This window comes from Halyomorpha halys, unplaced genomic scaffold (assembly GCF_000696795.3).
Source record: "Halyomorpha halys isolate HHAL.00 unplaced genomic scaffold, Hhal_1.1 Scaffold121.1, whole genome shotgun sequence".
NCBI lineage: Eukaryota > Metazoa > Arthropoda > Insecta > Hemiptera > Pentatomidae > Halyomorpha > Halyomorpha halys.
The window spans coordinates 847151-866100 of NW_027107242.1; the positions used below are offsets into that span (position 1 = coordinate 847151).

An 18950-nucleotide genomic window follows, 5' to 3' on the forward strand; every position below is an offset into this window, starting at 1 on the left:
CTAACATGGCATCCCGCAAAATGATTTATAAGACGTTGTCACGTCAAAATATTGTTATAATCATTTTGCTTGAACGAATAAAATAACATGTGATTTTATACGACATTGTTAAGAAATACATGGAAATTATAAAAGCTGTTTTTCGTTACAGGACACTTTTTCTAACATGGCATCCCGCAAAATGATTTATAAGACGTTGTCACGTCAAAAATTCTTATGTTCTGAGATGAAAATTAATTGAAGTTACTATAAATTCTTTCCATATGTTTGTTCTCGTGTATTGCATATTTTTTACGAGATATCAGAATATATTAGAAAATTGTGATAATTCAACGTTTTGTAGGAAACGTTGAAGGTTTGAAGAGCCATATTTTTTAAAGTAATGATCGTACACAGTTAATTTGGATTCTACATTGTTAGACGTAATTTGTTTATAGTTATCATTCGAATAGCGATTATAGCCACGTACGCAACATAAACCGACATACATTATTTTCGTAGCTATAATGATAATTTCTTCGATTTCGATAATTGAAAGTATGACAAGTTTATATGAATTACAAATACATTTATATGACTTGGATGAGAATTGTTGCTTAAAATGAAATATTATTTGTAGTTATATTAAGGTCCATGGATATGGGATAATTGTCCTGAAACGTTGTGCAGTTTTGAAGAAAAATATAGAATAATTTATATTCATCTTAGGAATTTTTTTCACCATAAAAATTTATAGAAATTGAGATAATTTCTTCATTTTGCAACAAAGGCTCTATATGTATTTAATAATGATATAAGAAAATACTGGTGGTTGGGTTTATATTATAAATTGAAAAATATATCTATAAAACTTATATATTGTATAAGCTAAGACGTTTCTTCTTCTAAAGCATAGAGGAGAGTCAAGGCGGGACTCTCACCGTTTTGAGTTATAAAATGCAATTTCACAAAACTGTGGATTGGTTCCTTGTTCGTTTATATTAATTTTTAGAATATAAATAAACATATAGAATAACATTTTTAGTTAATCTGTATTATTGATCGAACGTGGATTGAAACTGTTCTAATTTATTTATTGAGTAACTCTCTTCTTCAAATATCTTATCTAGCTTTTAACATAAGCCTAGGATATTTTAGTATCAAATATAGTTTATATATATGCTGCAATGTTCTTCTTCCTCGTCTCTTATCCGAGGAACTTTGTTCCACTCTGTCAGATGTTACGAACTTCCACTGGGCTACTTCCAACACCTTCAACCTAGTTCCATCATCGTCTATCAATATCAGACGAGGCTGTCTCCTCCTTTATCTTTTACCTTCAGACTTAAAAAAAAAAAAGTACATGTTATTGTAATATATAATTAGTTCATGAAACTGACAACTTATCAGTTACATTCAGAAGTAAGTACATTTTTACAGTGTATTGAGAGTGGTCATTTAACTGAAAATATTAGATGTTTTTCGCTGAAACTTAGCTAAGATAGTTGCATATTTTTTACACTTTAATTCTGTTTATTTTATTACATAAATTTTGAAGATAATTATACGTAAAATTATGTTGTGTTATAAATTCTTATCTTACGTTAAGCCTCAATTGTTTCGAGGTTCTCGCAGTAAAAGGTGCTTTCATTCAATATTAAAATTACTTTCCGTATTATTTCCAATTACAGAATATAGATATCGAACATTCCCTAAACATATGCATTTTCTCCATGTATATACTTTTTTAAGATTATTAACACTTCCTTGATTTTTTTTAAAACTAGATCTCCATTTTTCTGTCTGCGGACGAAATAATATTTTCAATAGAGTACGTCTTACGTCAGATCCTTCGAAATAGAGTCGTGTAATTTAAATGAGGCTGACGAATGAGAAATTATTCAGAAAAATAATATTTCTGTGGAATTATTTGTTATCGAAACGGTAATTGATTATGATATTATATTGAATATTTCATATTTATAAATTAGAATATAAAAAAATACATTAATGAAGGACAAGATGCAATTTGGAAAAATAATTTAATTTAAGAAAATAATTTCAAACATACTAATTTGTTTAGTTCAAGATAAAGAATAAATAAAAAAAATATGTATACAAATGTAAATGTTGAAATTATTCAAACGAATAAAGGATAATTAATATTATTATTTTCACTCAATAAATTCTGAGGCTTCATAAATTCATAATAAAGAAGTATTTATCACTTCGCATTGAATGATTTTAGATACCACGAATAATGGAACCACCTTGCATTGCAAGCATTGCCCCTTCTTTCGTAATAATGATACATCATAATTTTTGGAATATTTTTTCGTTAACTGCCCATTATAACATTAAAAGTTTATGCTAAAACTTCACAACAACAAAATCGGTGACTTGAAGCTTGGTTTAATTTTAATTCTCTAACATATTGAGCGCATATCATTAATCTGGAAAGCAAAAAGGCTGTGAGGCCAGATGAATGAAAAAAACATCTTAAACGTTTTAAAAAACGAAATAAAATTTTTTAAGATCATTTATTGCGTTAACAATAACAAAATAAAATACCCACCAATGTTGAGCTCAAGAGAGATAGATTAATGAGGCACGAATAAAAAACTGATTTTTATCACTTCACATAATATTAATGATAATACCTTAGGAAACTTCATAGTTAAATTTGGTAGGATGAAAAGAGAGATAACCACAGTTACCAACATAGAATTTTCCCTGCCATTTGGGTGTAGAAAGTGAACGGGTAATTGATTTTCATTAAATGGCAAACTCCTGGGGACACACTTATTTTCACTGCTACACCAGGCTTCTTCATTACTATTATTTCGGATATTTGTTTTAAAAGACATTAAAGAAACGTAAACTATCAATCGATTGTACAAGCTCAAAATCACACTGTGTGGAAACACAGATTAATGAAAAAATGAAGGGTTTGATGGATGATTAAAAATAGGAAGAACAAAAACTATGGAATGACTACTAAGAGTCAACATTTATTCCTTACAGGGGAATTGTTTAAACAGGGAGAAGTTTAGAAAGTGGATTGACTGAATATATCTCGTGGGAGATGAGAAACATACTGGCAGTAAATTGACAGAAGAACGAAAGGCACTTTACTCTAAACGAATGAAAGACGTATGGAAAAGGAGGAAACAAGAAAAGGGAATACGAAAGGAGTGATATTTTCATGGTCCCTTGATAGCTTGTTTTATATATATATATATATATATATTTGTGTAGATCTTGAGGTCCAGTCAGTAATACAATTATATTTAGGCGACATTTTTTATTTGTTTTCATAGTCATGCATGAATGAATTTCTTTAACTAATTATTAAAAAACTAAGTGCACAAATTATAATTTAAGGCTAATAACTATTACAATTAAAACATTACTTACAGTTGTCTATTGCAATGTGTTTTACATTACTATGGTACAATTAACTCAAGGTTTTTTCCAGAATTAAATAGGGGAGGCAGGTTAATGCGGATTTGTATTGGTTTTACCAACACATAATCGGTTTTTCTAGCTGGTAGTCAGTCTGTCATTTCAATTTTTTATTTTATCTATTTCTATTTAGTATTGTTAATATTTAACTGATGTGTTTATTAGGTTGGGATAACATCAATTAAAATTTTTTGAATCGGATTTTTTAAATGATATATGAATCAGAATATCAACAAAATCAAAATTTGGAGGTGAGGTGGACCACAAATAGTTCAATTTATGGTTCAGTTGTCAACAGATTTTTTAGGTTGGAAACCACTGCTATACATAGACCGTGTGGTTTAAGTGAGAAAAGTGAAAAGGTTTCAATAAACCATTAAACTTTTTTTAATTATTAGATTTTGTACCTGTTCCCACTTGGATCAGCTGTCGAAGTCATTCAAAAAAACATATGTGTCCGATTTATTAAAATTTGTCTTCCAGCTAGTTCTATAAAAGAACTGAATTTCAACGACTGAATCGAGTTCATTATACAATTATAAATGTTTTTATTTTTAAAAATGATCAATTACACCCAGTGTTGTTCTTTACAATAACCTCAAACTGCTATGTAACACCAGTTAAATTTGTTCTCTTTGAACGTATTTCTTAGTCACGTAATGAAGCTTTACGAAATATTTAAAAAAAAATAGAAGTATAATGATTAATTGTAATGACTAATATCCAATTTAAGGTTTTCTGACGATCTCGTGCCACGCGCAAGAGCTTATGCAACAAAGAGGAGGAGCCATTTGTGTTATAAAGTCATCTTCTGTACAATGAAACCACACATGGGTGAAATTTAAAAGGAAAAATGAAGGACCTTAAGACGTTTGAGGGTCGAACTCTATTTTGGTGGGCTTGTATGCTTTGAATGAATTGCCAATTTAGAAAAGAACTCCCCTTAGAAAACTAGATTTGGTCTTATTTGGGTCGAACCATTGGACATCTTTGTGGAGATTTACTTATAAAACTTAGCGACCGTTATGTACGTTATATCGGTTATTATGAATAAATGAATAAAATAATGAAAAAATTCATTTTTCAGGGACACTTAGATGAACTTTTTTTAAAATTCATTTAACTCCACCACCCTTTACTGTTAAACAATTCATCTAATGTTTATTTTGCTAGTTTAAAATGTCTTTAAGTGTCCTTTTCATAGGAAGGCTTTGTCTGGAATAAAATGATGACATTATAAAAATTAAATCAATTCCTATATAATTTCTCAGTAAGCGAACTCAACAGGTGGGTAACTGTCTCATTATGCAGGTTAATACCTTCTTTCTTAAAATATTCTATTCTTTTTTCCCACTAGTTTCTTAAATTTGATTTTTTTCCTATTATTTCTTTGTCATTCTGTTACACATTATCAACCTTGAATTTACATATACATAGTTACTTTTAAGACTGTCACTCATCGTGAATTGTTGATCTCAGCCAAAAATGATGCGGCTCTCGAGATCCTGTTCAGTCTTCGCTCTGTTGTTGAGACGATAAGAGACGGGAAGTTCCTTGGAGCGTGGATCCCTGAACGCTCGCTTCAAACCATTGTGGGTTCAATTCCCACCGGAGTCAGTTGATCTCTTGGCGGTCCTGAAAAATAAATCTTGACCTTAGTACATGATGGTAACTTCAAAAATTCATGCCGAACTTGTTTCCTTCACCAGTTACCAATACTAACAACCATTTCATATAATTTTATAGTATAAAGGGAAATTTCTGTTTGGTTAATTTTAAAGAAAAAGTTGCTATAATATTTATTTGCATTAAATACGCATCTTCAATACCGTCTAGCTATTTACTTTTATATGTTTACATACATATAAAAAATCAGATAACATTTTGTATAACTTTAATGATAATAATAATTAATAATTATAATAATTTTGGACTCAGAGGTGATACATTCCCATTAAAATAGCTTGTTTACATTACAAGATTTTTTTTTTTATGTGGCCCTACAGTGGATTCCGAGCCATTGTGGGATTTCAGGAAACGAAGAAGCAGATAGTCTTTTCAGGCAATGGAAAAAATTGCAACAGTCCATCCATGATCCTATGACTTGGTAAAAAGAATGATACAGACCATAATTGAGAAGGAAATAAAAACAGCACTCATAAAAAAGGTAGGAGGGAAAATATATAAGAGTTTAGTACCCAATCCCAGTTGACCTCCCAAGAAGAAATGTAGTAGCCTCCTTCTGCATGACGACTGGCCACAATTACCTGCAAAGTCATCGCCACAAGACAGGCATGGCTCGGGAACCCGTGTTGGTGAGTTGGTGCCGTGCAATCAAGGGAGAATGGATGACGACTACCTTGAGACATGTCTTTCTCTGATAGAAAGAAAGACATTTGCCAATGATTATTTTTAAAAAAAATCTAATATATATTGAAACGACTTCGTTATAAGAAAAAAACAACACTTTTTTAATATATTTTTAAAAGTAAAAGTAGAAAGACTAAAATAGAAATACCTTCAAAACAGTTAAAACCCAATATTTAAATTATAAAATAATGATGTTTTATATCTTTCGAATTCGCGTTCTTCTACTCACGACTAGTTATTATAATATTTATCGATTTTTTTTCCCCTACTAAATGAAAAGAAATTCGTGACAGAAACCTTCTACTGCCATAGGCATTTCAATAGCTTTGCTTAGTATATAGATTATAGTATAGGACTTGAGGAGAATAACCACGCTTAGGTGGTGAGCGTAAGGGATGAACAAACCCTCATTTCTGATATTCTCCACACGAATATTTATTTTAGTGAAACTACGAATACATATTTATAGGGAATGATTACATTATAAATTGGAACTAACTCTCACACACATTAAATTTACTACTAAACAGGGTTTATATTATACTTATCTTGAATACAGCTCATGAAATCCCTTTATGTTCTTCCTTTATGTGTTTCAATATACCTTTAGGTCTTTGTCTAAGGTCTGGAATAACAACTTAGAAATTATTTATGAAAACTAGCTAGCTAATAATATAATTTAAGATCGTATACTTTAATTAAAGTTGATAATTAATATTTTGTGTACAATATTTAAGATACATTATAATTTATAATATTTAATATATTCTTTCTGTTACATATCAGTTATTACATATTATCTTATTAATATAGGCTGAGAAATATTATAATTTATTTCATATTGTATCCTATTTCCATAACGCTCATTCAATATTTTTAGTTCTGATTCCAGTTATTAACTGATTCTCAATTTCAAAATCATGTTTATAAATTTAAGTGACTATTTGTCAGAGCTATAGAAGAAATTTAATTAAACTTTATGCATTAATCCAAATAATGTCTTATATTTATATATGTAAAGAGTTTAAAAATTATATATCTTCGATACGTTGCTTGATTGACATATCTAACTATGGTTACAGGTATTGGTAACGGATGACTTTTTATTTTGATCGGCCAATCGGTCAGTTTGGATTTATAATATAATAATAATAATAGGAACCTCAAAGCTCAATTCCGTACGTCAAAATAAGCCTTATTATGGTCATGTAAATGAGTCTTTGGTAATTAGTAGGGTGTTTACATCATATGTCTAAAAAGTATGGTATTAGTTGAAATCGACGAGCTGTTTCTAGTCTTAGTTGGTTTGTTCGATGAGGATAAGAGGAGTATTATTAAAGGACACTGTAGGGTCCTGTAAAAGTAATAAGAATACGAAAAGGGTAAAGGTTATTGGAAGAGATTTATTGGACCTTATTTTAGTTCTCCAATTTTTGAACCATTCTTCAAGGGATGTGATGTTCGATTAGGGATTTTAGGATGGGTGATTATTTACTGATAGCATAAATGTTTCATCGGCATAAGTTGTGAAGACAGTGTTGTGTCAGCTGTATGAAGTTAGTAAAGGATAGGACCTAGAAAAAGTGAGAGTGAAATCGGAAAATGCTTGTTATTTATTAATTTCGAAATAGCTTAGCCTGTGCCTTCTATCCTGAAATTGAAAAGTTAGAATTTACAAAACTAATATCCTTCCTACTATTCTTTACGGATGTGAAACGTGGCCTCTAACACTAAGAGAATAACAGCATATTAAGTTATTTTAAAGTAAATTGTAATATAAAACATTAGGACCGAAAAAGGGTAAATTAACCGGATTATTCATTAAGAAGGCTACATAACACCGAATTGAGGGATTATACCAGGTTAATATAGTTCGTAAGATTGCTGTGAATAAGATGGGCGTGTGAGGTTGTAGGAATCAGTGATAACGAATCCTTATTATTATTATTTGCTTAATTTGTAGGTGCCATATTTAACTACAGGGCTAGAGGCACCGTATTCTGGATTTCGTGGTTACATTTCTCGATACAGGTTGTTCTCCTTTAGGAACTTAAACAAATTCTTCCAATTTTGTGGCAGTAAGGCTTGACGTTGTCCCCGGAGGCCAAAATACGTTCTTGATGATTCCAGACGCGAACAGTGTTCCTGGATATGCTCCACCGTCAGGGTACATTTACAACTATAACATGTCGGTGAAGGATTTCTTGTATGTCCAATCCTGAGTCGTGTTATGATGGATTGTTCACGACTATTTTCGATAATTGGCGGTACTGGTTGAGTATCACCAATTATTGTCTTCATTTTATTTGTTTCAGATACCTTGGACCAAAAACATTGCCGTGCTTCCTTAAATTGGGCCAGAACTGATTTATGGTTATCGTACAGCGCCACGTTACAATCAGGCACTGGAAATAGGATGCATGCTTCTTTGGCAGCTGTGTCAGCCCATTCGTTTCCCGTTATACCTGCATGACTGGGGACCCACAGGAAATTTACTTTTTTATGTGATTTTTTGATTAAGTTATGATGGAAAAAACAATGGGGTTGTGCGGAATTTGGAAATTTGAATAGCCTTGAGGCTCTAGTAAGAATCACTACAGATGACAATCGAGGAGCCATTTACTTTATTGCATGCAACTCTTAGAAAAATACTGAGAATGTGGGAGATAAGATCGCTACAAGACTGTAGCGGATGGTCTCCGCAGGTAGAACTACTGAACAACCAACATGATTAAAGTATTTTGACCCATCAGTGTAGATACATGTACAGCCCCTGTAGGTATCGATCCTTAACGTAGGTAATGAATCCTTAAAATATTAATAAACACTGAACCAACTGAAGTACACGTCCGAAGGATTGACCTAAGCGTAGGTGGAAGGATTGCATCAAGACTGGTCATGTAAATGTGGGTTTAGACTGGCGTCACTGGACGAATGTGTGTTCAATTCCAACCAACCGCAATCTATAGGTGGTAACTGCTTCGAACCTTCAGGTTCACAATGCCTTTATTATATATATTATTAATAGTTACGTAAAACCAATAATACCAATTTTAGTATTGTCCAATAGTCATGATTCTTAAAAATGGTTATACCAAATCGTTCATAATCTTTATTTAAAAAATTCAATAAGAGATATTTATTTTTTAAACTCAAATGAAAATAGAAAAGTTTTACTTTGTCACTATTGAAGTCATCGTTTTCTCTAAGCATCATTTTCACGCAGAAAATTATTGCAACTTGGAAACAAATTTAATGGTAATACATACTTTTAGATTAATATTTAAAATATCATCTCTTTATCTTTCAGCTTTAAGGAAAAAAGAAAAATTTACATCTTATCAAAGATTAAACCTAGAATCATTTCTCTAATTTTATTTTACTCTTTGGGCCTTATCGAACGCGCTTAGCTAAAAAGTCTTAAGTATTTGGGTGATAATAAAATTATTATTGTTATCACTATTTATATTATCTATGTCCACAAACTAATTTGAGTGGCACAAGCATTTAGCCATCAGGATTGGGAGGCTTTGAGGAGGAAACGCCTCGGGACACATACTATCCCTCGGGCGATTACAAATAATCCTGTCCCTCTAATCACCCAAATTAACTAACCTCCAGATACTAATACTACTAGTAGGTCATGAATGATGGGGGACTTGATTGAGGATGCCAGGACTATTAAGCATCCATGAAATATTTAATTATTTTTTGAATTTTGAAAAACAAATATAAGGAAAAAAGCAATATTTTAATAATTAAAATAGTCCATACATGGCCCAAAATTATTGCTTAAATTATTAGAAGTCCATTCAAATTTAAAAGTTAAATTTCAATCGTATTTAATTAAAGTGCAATGGCCTAATAGATGAGACAAGCTAAGAATGGTCTAGCACAGTGAAACGTACAGCAAGAATCCTGACTCTGCCACGGAGAGGGTTCTAACGCGTTTCCAGGTATGCCTTACTATCGTTCATCTTCGTTCATCTCATGAAAAAAAGAAATTGCATCAATGCGGATTTGCGGAGACGATCTCACTGTTCACATTCTCACTGAATGTATTGTTCACGAGTCATAACGACTCCTATCATATTTTCAGGATTTGTATATTCAGTGTAAAATAAAATAAATAAATAAAATAAAGTGCAATATGTTTTATTGTATTTTAATGATTTTTCTTTTCTATAACAATTTTATTATTTCTTGAGCAATTCATTTAGTTAAAACCATACTTTACTTGGTTAAATAATGGGTTAAACTATTTTTAAAATGATGAGTTGCAATTTAGTCATTAAACCACAAAGCAATTTTTCATAATGGTTAAAATAAAAAGTGTATACAATGCAATAGTTATATACTCAATCTAAATTTGTATCATATGCATGACCTAGCTTTTTCTCGTCACCAGATACATAAATTGTGTGTATTTACAGATTTTTAGCACAGTCAAACGAAAATTTTTAGAAAAGGTGTGACAAATAGGAATCACTGAGTTCAAGAAGATGTTCGTACTTATCTGGTGTTATAAGAGTCTCTCCTTTCTCAGTTACTGCTGGAAGATCTAGCAGAGTAGCTGGTATTTTCTAGATTGAGTGAACTCCTTACTAATTTCCATGAAGACTTCACTGTCTTCAACTTTGGCTTTGTAAAGAAGGCCATTTGAAAATGTGTACATTACATATTCCGTATTATACCTAAGGTTTTCTAGAGTAATAAAGGCAGAATGACCAAAACTACAATATCTGAATTTTCATCTGATCTGCGGTGACATTTGAGCTGGGATATGCTAGTAAGTTCCTGAGATCCTCAACCTGATTTTTTTCATTTTATTTTAACAAAATGAAATTCTGTGAAATTCAAACCCATTATGTTATTTATTTTTTTTAAACGCGATGTTCTTGAATAAAACATGCAATTATGTAGATGTACATGAATTTCTAATTTTTTGTTAGTTATATTTGGTTCATTTTATTTTTTTTTTTCATTAGAAGTTAATCAACATAGGATTTATGATTTTATAAATGGTCCTTTTATTTGTCTTTCCGTTTTGTTTTTTTCATTATTACTTTTTTATATTAAATACAGACTATCATTTGATGTCTATAATTTTTTTGTTTATATAAGCATTCTTTTCTTTTTTCTTTTTATTGATTAATATTGTCTCATTTTCTGCTATTAGTTATACTAATTATAAGAGTGTGATGTTTTATATTTATATTTATATGGTACCATGATATTTCGTTATTCTTAGTTTTGCATTTTACTCTACAACACTAAAGCCCATTTTCAATGTGTGCTATATCATTCTAAAGGGGATTGTCACAGAATAAATCATTAGTAATATTTTTTTTAAAAATATATTAGGCACTTATTAAAAACCGTGTAATGTGTGTTTAGATATGATCGAGAAGAACCATCCGTAGCTCAGGTGGTTGAGGCGCAGGTCTTTGCCATCTGGGAACTTTGGTGATGTCGGTTCAAATTCGGCCTTGGTGTCGAACTTTATCATTTCTGTGGCGGTCCCACTTAATGAAAGCTTGAACCCCCATCATGGTTAGTACAGCTTGGTTACCTCTAGATAGCCCCCTCCCCTATTCCCCATATGGCAGAAATGACTAGGAAGGGGTTCATAAAAAAGAAAAGAAAATGTGATCAAGTAGTCTGTGGTCAATGTGTCTCTTTGGCCTGTATATGTAAAATGCGCGTAATGTAAAATATATATATACATACAAGATCATTATTATTATTATATAATTATAGTACTTCCAATCACAATCAACCATGGATAACTAAAGAATTGAGTTGGTTAAACTGGTTGATTAGGTAAAGGGGTGCCTTGAAAGCTGGAAACACTGTATCTTCTGCACTTTTTCTTTTTAATTTAATGTCTGTTTTTTTTTTATAAAATTCTTTTCATTTTTATTTTTTATAATTATATAAATTAAATAAAATTCAAATGCAATTTGGCTGCGTTTGAACTTACATATGCATATATATTTATAAATAGGTTTATATTCAATGATAAAAACAAATGAAGTAAACAAATAAAGTCTTAATTTGTTAATTCTTGAATATAATCAAGAAATATAAATCAAAAATACAAATAAAAAAAACTAATCTACTTAAGTCGATTAGGTGTTTCAAAATGGCTAATTATCTATAATATTGTATTTCTTCAAATTGAGAACGTAATATTATATTATAATAAGCAGGAATGTAGGATTATGGTAAGAAATCGTCTTCAATTTTATTCATATATCATTTTCTAAATGTTTTTATTTAACGTACAATGAAATTATATTTATGACACATTGATATTGAGTAAATTGATAAACTAAGTACAAGTTGAAGATTTCAAATCCTATGAGTGAAACAATTGTGTAGGTTTATAATTAATTATTATATTGAACAATAAGTTAATTGTATGGTCATCATACAATATTTAAATGGTGTATTATAACTTTATATAAATATGTTACTTCGCTCAAAAACTAAGAGCTGCGTGTTAGAAAAACTTTCTTTCTTGATTAGAATAATTATTCACAAAAACGCAAAACCCTTAAACGGATTTAAATTAAGGTAATTAAACCATTTTTTTCAAGGAAGTATCCTCATGTAAAATCTTATTAAAAATATATATATCGGTAATTTCTCCATTGTCATCTCAGATTCGTTATCATGACAGACCAGCTGGCAGAAAAGTATATTTATTACTTTTTTAATTTTAAAGTAAATGTCGTGTGATTCTCATACGATTCCGTTCAGTATTTACAAAGTAGACTTCATCAGAAAAAGTTAATACTCTATAACGAAATTCTCACATATTTAGTTAACAAAAAGAGTGCATCGATCGAGCCAGTTGAACAGAATTAACGGATAATAAAAAGGATGAGAACATAAAATTCTTCCCTTCTGTCATTATGTCTCGTTCGAATCATCAGAATTTTCGGTCAAAATGACGTAATCGATTTGTTTCATCTTATTTTCTCATTTACAATTGATTTACATTATAAGAAAATTTTAAAATAAATATCTTTTGTTACCGATTAGATTTTGATGCTATATATACATCAATCTTGCGTTAATATCATGTTTATCCGCATTTATTTCTGCCTCCAATTCTTAGTTACTGTTATTTCATAAATATTTTGAGAAATGACAACCCCTAAATCGTGAGATTAAGAAGAAAAATACGCATTTTAGCGTTATGTCTTATCTTGGATTTACAAATTCAATTTTTACGTGATTTTTTTATTATGTAAATTCGTTCTTTTTTAATACCTCCCTTAGAGCGAGACTACTGTCTGTGAAGACGCCACCTCAGATTGCCCCACCGGGATTAATGCCGCAGGAACTCCCTTTTCTGCCAGAGATTCCAGAGGACACAATGGCGAGCCGCTACACGAGAAGTTCTTAGGTCCAGCGATATACATGGTGTTCACAATTCTCACCCATCGACGCACGAATCATCATACTACGAAGCGGCGAAGACGTCAGAAAGATTAGCCACAATATATTCATATATGAGACCATCCGAATCGCTGTTCTTATATTATATAATAAATTTATCATCTACTAATATACTATCCAGGATCTGGCTGCTTCAGTAATATAAATATGGTCTCCAATATATATGTTCACTAATATACGGCTAAATGCCTACATTTTCAGCCTCGATGTTTCCTCTCTATTTTAATAAGAATTCTTTTCAGGTCAGAATAAAGGGTCCCTTATCGTAAAACACATATGGACCCTTGATGTTTTAACCATCGTATTCTTCCGCATTCTTTTCTTTTTATCCAATTTTTAGTTACAGTAATTTCATTCGAATTTTAAGTAATCTCTGCCCCAAATCGTATCATAAAAGGATAGATAAAGAAAAAGAAAAATTTTGTACAACTATAGTTGAACTATCAAAAGCTTATAAAATAATCATTTCTTAAGTTAAACTTAAGCTGTAGCACGTAAAACTGCTAAATGGAAGATCTTGCTCTATGCAGTTATAAACTTTTTAAATATTTATTATTATCAAGAAAGAAAGTTTCTCTGACATACAATCTAGTGTTAAATACCCTGTATGTTTGGTACGAAAAGAAAGATGAGACACTCTCCAACAAGGTTGGGGTCTACGGAATGCCAAGAATCTCCTTAGAAGACTAGAGAAGGAGCCAAAGAAGTTTCCCTAAAGCGTTCTAGAGAGAAGTAATACAAGTTGTTAGTGGATTGTTTTAGCAACTTTGAGTACTTCGAGTGAGAGGGTAAAAGGGACGAAATTCTGACTTCTGACAGTCAAGAGTTTAGAATCTAAGGAAAAACTATTTGTGAATTAAATTGTGTCAAAGTATTTGAGAAAATTAAAATTTAATTTATACTTTTGACTTAAAATTTCACATGAATAAAGATATATTTTGAATGTTTCAAGCATCTTATTAATTTTTCATTCTACATTTTATTTTTTTAACAAAGATTATTATTATGGAATAAAAAATGATATTTCTTCTAAGCTTTACATTACAGCAGATGTATTTACATAGTATTTATATTTGGCATAAACTTTAAAAATAATAATTCTTCAAGTTTCATTTAACGGTACTAGTGACATAGTAATGATAAAATACTTATTAAGTTTTATTAAGATATTTTATTACAGTATTAAGTTGTGAAATTTTCAGCTAATCAAAATAATGGTTTTTTCCAATTAATTGATAAATATTTAATTATAGATTATTATGAACAAAACGATTTTGTCACTTTTTTATTATTACTTATCTTTTTTAGGGATAGTTCTATAATAATGGACCCACACTTAAAGATTATTCCAGGATGCGGAAGAAAACACCAAGGAAGTAGGGGTTGCTCCCCAATCAAACGAGAAAAAAAAAACAGGGGTTGAGGAGAAAGGTACTCAAACCAAGACAAGGAACATTATTAGCATCGCTAAACCAAAGATGTTGCTATTCTGATGGTTCAAACTTGATGATCGACTGCAGATTTCCATGTTGACTGTCTTGCACCGAGGTGTGTATACTCTTATGCTGGCCAGTGTGTCTGCGATTTTTCGGATGAAGATAGCCTCTTCTTTTCTACACTTGAGCCAGCTAGCGTAGTACACACATTTCAGGAAACCGTGTTTGGCACTGAAAATGAAATCATAGTAATTATTATTGAAACTTTTTATGTATATTAATAGTTGATTTAAAAATGTATTTTATTGAATTAAATTAATGTTAAACTCATTCACAAAGACCTTAACATCCCATTCGTTGCAGAATTGGCCCAAGACAGATATGCGTCTTTTCATTCCAAACTCCTTAACCATCCCAACCCATTAATTCTTAATATTTCATCCTTAACAATCCCTGATAATCCTCCGAGGCGTCTGAAAACAAGATGGCCACACGACCTTCTAATTTAAATTAATGTTTAAAGTACCACCGATGGGTGGTTCCTTCCCAAGATTTTCAAGTGTATATGAAACATACAACATATTTACTTGTTGTTTTATTTTGTACAGTGGTAAATTAAATAAATTAAATAAATAAAATAAAATAATAAAAAAAATAATCAAGTGGTTTTGAAACATGTTTAGATCCTGAGATCTTTTAGGACATAAGTAAAATTAAGAATCTATGAATCAATACATATATCTATCAGCTCATATATTATTTTGAAAAAAACAAAAAACAAATATAGAAGATCAACAATTAGTTTAATAATGTAAATTCATATAATAAATATAATTAAAGTAATACAATATAATAAAAATAATTAATATCAAAATCGTTTTTACAATAAATTTCGGTAAGCATTTCACTACTGGTGGGGCAGCCAATCAATGTAATTTGTAATAAAAACAGAGTTAATTAATTTTTTTTATTTATGAATACTTATATCTGTAAAAAACAAAATATACAACAAGTCAATGTGATGTGTTATATTACAATGGCATGAAAAACCCTTGTGGATGATCTGCTCATTGACAAAACTCCAATAACACTTTTAGATTAGGCGATCTCGAGGTTATCTTCTTTTCAAATAATATGCAAGATTGTCAAGTAATAAAGAAGAAGTAGAAACAAGTGCCATTGGTTGGCCAGGGAGTTTATCATGGAATGATTAATTTCTTGTAATGGCTTTATCGGTAACATGTGGAGCATTGAGGTCCTAATAGATGACTTAGTAAGGAAAATTAAGGATTAGATTGTAAGGATTGGATACGAGAAGAATTCGATGGCTTAATGAAATCTCAATGCTCAACTCCATAAGTCGAAATTATTTTTAAAAAAATTATTAAAGTATTAGTTTTGTTTACTCGATTTATGATAACGATCAAAGTAACCATAAACAAATTATCGATTTCTACCTCATATGGTTTTCTAAGTATTTACACTGCATATATTTATTTCCTAGTAAAAATCCTCAATTTTAAAAATTCCTACCGCCTGTATACTTCTTATTATCCGTTCCTATCTCACTAACAGGTTGTTCAAAGTAAATCACTATAGTGGTTATTAATCACTCTTTCCTCAGTGTTCAAGTGCACCTCAAGGTAGTATCCTGGGTCTTATCCTTTACACAGTTTTTACAGCTGAAATCCACACCCATCCTATTGCTGTCCACACCACGCATTTAGGTCACATGTTCGCTATCAGGGAAAAATGACCCATCGATTGTATCCCAAACCCCAACCCCCAATTGTATCCAATCTCGCATTAAAACCCTTAAAGAACGGAGTAAAAACATGAGGGCTCAAAAAAACCCTCATGGAGTCTAAAAAAAAAAAACAATTCCATTCTAAATACATCTAGAAATCAGAAAAAATATGTATTTTACAAAACTATGGTTGAGATGAGATATCTCTTAAATAATTTGTTGTTTTTTAAATTATTTATCATAATAACAAGAACATATTATTGATTTTTTTTTTTCGTAATGAGGTGTTTTTGCTTAATGGATAAAATTTAATTCATGATATTATTTCTAAACCAGAGGAACACCTAACATTTTTTTTACCGTTCGTTTGGGGAGTTGCAATGTAAATAAACACTATAGAAGAAATTTTGTTGTATAGTAATGAGCTCTAATGAAAGCTGATCTTAAAAAATCTGTAAGCTTCATTAGTAACAAACGTTAGACCTTTATTATTAGAGCCGTCTACTTCTATTGAAGTTCATCGTCACCCCACCGGATTTCTGCCGCCATCGTCAAAGCACTAACCACCAGTTATCCTAGCGTCTACTGCATACGAAGGCCTTTCATTAGAGTAAATTATCCTGTGTATACATTTAATTAATTTAAATAATTTGTTTATAGTCTAAGTTGTCTTTTTTGTACTTTATAACTAGATTTTATTAATTCGTGGTTAACTTTTCTCTTTATTCCCTTAAATACTAAATTTTCTTGAGTACTGCCCTTAATAAATTTTGATACATACCATTGTAGTAGAGATCGGGATTATATGTCATTTGTGGTTGGTTGACATTTAAAATCTAAATTATTCCATTTCTAAATTATAAGGCGTTAGTGCGCTGTTATTACAAGATCATTGATTATCCACTATTTCTTCAGTATTGTCGAATTTTTTTATAGAAAGTTATTTGGGATTATTTTAACTCAAGAACCATTTGAAATATTTGCAAGGACCGCTAGTGGTTGTGTAACAAATGGTGATTGCATCTATCTGCAATTTTTATTTTATGAAATGATACGGTGGCCTTATTTTTTAAAAATAAATATACCTTTTAAACAAATTTTTAGTTATTACTACTTAAATTTTAACTCCTTGTGAACGGATCACATAAAACATATAAAACTTCGCCACCTGATGAATAAATATATTTTGAGGAAAAAATTATTGTACTTAGTTCCTGAAAAAAATACTAATTAAAAGAGTTTGAAGGATCCAAATCTGTGTGAGATGTAACAGTGTATATGGGAGGAAAAGTGTGACCATCCAAACTTTTTATGATTACTCCTTGCAGATACTACAGATGCGTCGGAAGCATTTAAAGCAAAACTTAGTTATTATCACCTTTAAAAAACATTAAGGTCCATACGTTTTAGAACATATTGAACATCCATGCTAGAAGGGGTGTGGAATTAAACGAAGATCTCAAAAACCAGCATATAGTTATATCAGTTTTGTCTTGATCAGTGTTTTTTAGTGTACAATAAATAAGGAACAATCTTAAAGAGAATTATAATTTTTTTTGTGGAACGCATAAAAACTACCATGGTAACTCGCAACAGATGTTAAGAAATGCTAAAATAAAATCTCTATTGAAATTGTACTGCAAATTGAAAATATAACCCTGTTTAAATTAGCATTTCAGAAAGTAATGTATACATTATGTGCATATATATTTTGCAGTGACATTGTACACATTTGGAATTAATAAATACTAATCAAAATGATAATTGAATTAATTATAGAACAATTTAAATTCTATGTTTATTATAATAAACTATTATGTGGGGGTGTATAATTGTATGGCTTCCATGTTTGTTTTAGTTATGTTTAGATTACATATAGAGTTGCTCTGGACGTGCCTGGAGCACATTTAACCAGTGCAATTAGCCCTAAGGGCAGCAGAAACCATCACTGAGCCACTCAGCTGTGATGAATAAAATAATTTTGAAAAAAAAAATAGTATGCTTTAAACGGTTCATTGATAGAGAAATTTTTAAGGAATTTTCAATCTTCAAGAACATGAAATTGAATAAAATGAAAAATTATCATCCATACTAACGTTGATGAAATTAAAGTTGAATATTTTTTTGACGTGATGTTTTTGTCTGCCGTACTCAAAAATAATTATTTATCATTAAAAGTACTACAATAGAAGTAGGCAAATTAAACGTATGTAACCTTGATAAAAGTGAAATGCCTTAAGTAGGAATTCTATTGTACTTATTAACTACATTTAATCTGCAACAACTTCTAAGAACACTGGAACATAATTACAGAAATTCATTATAAAATTAATAGGACTATTCAGGACGGCTTAAGATTAAGAAATCTTTTTTATTTTTTTTAATTAGATTTATTTATTGATAGATATTACAATCTGCCACACAGTTGTGGGCAATAGGTAATATTGATAAATGATCTCATACATACTAAAATAAAAAAAATA

The 18950-nt window shown here is 30.4% G+C and overlaps 1 protein-coding gene across 1 annotated transcript in view; it reads right to left on the bottom strand.

Annotated features, from left to right (window-relative positions):
* Positions 1-12168: 12168 nt before the first annotated feature.
* Positions 12169-18950, bottom strand: part of LOC106678060 (uncharacterized) — a 122602-nt gene continuing 115820 nt past the window's right edge. Inside the window, exon 5 of the mRNA XM_014416358.2 lies at positions 12169-14951. Within this exon, the coding sequence (XP_014271844.1) occupies positions 14720-14951 (232 nt within the window). The 3' untranslated portion in view covers positions 12169-14719. The remainder of the gene's footprint in view (positions 14952-18950) is intronic.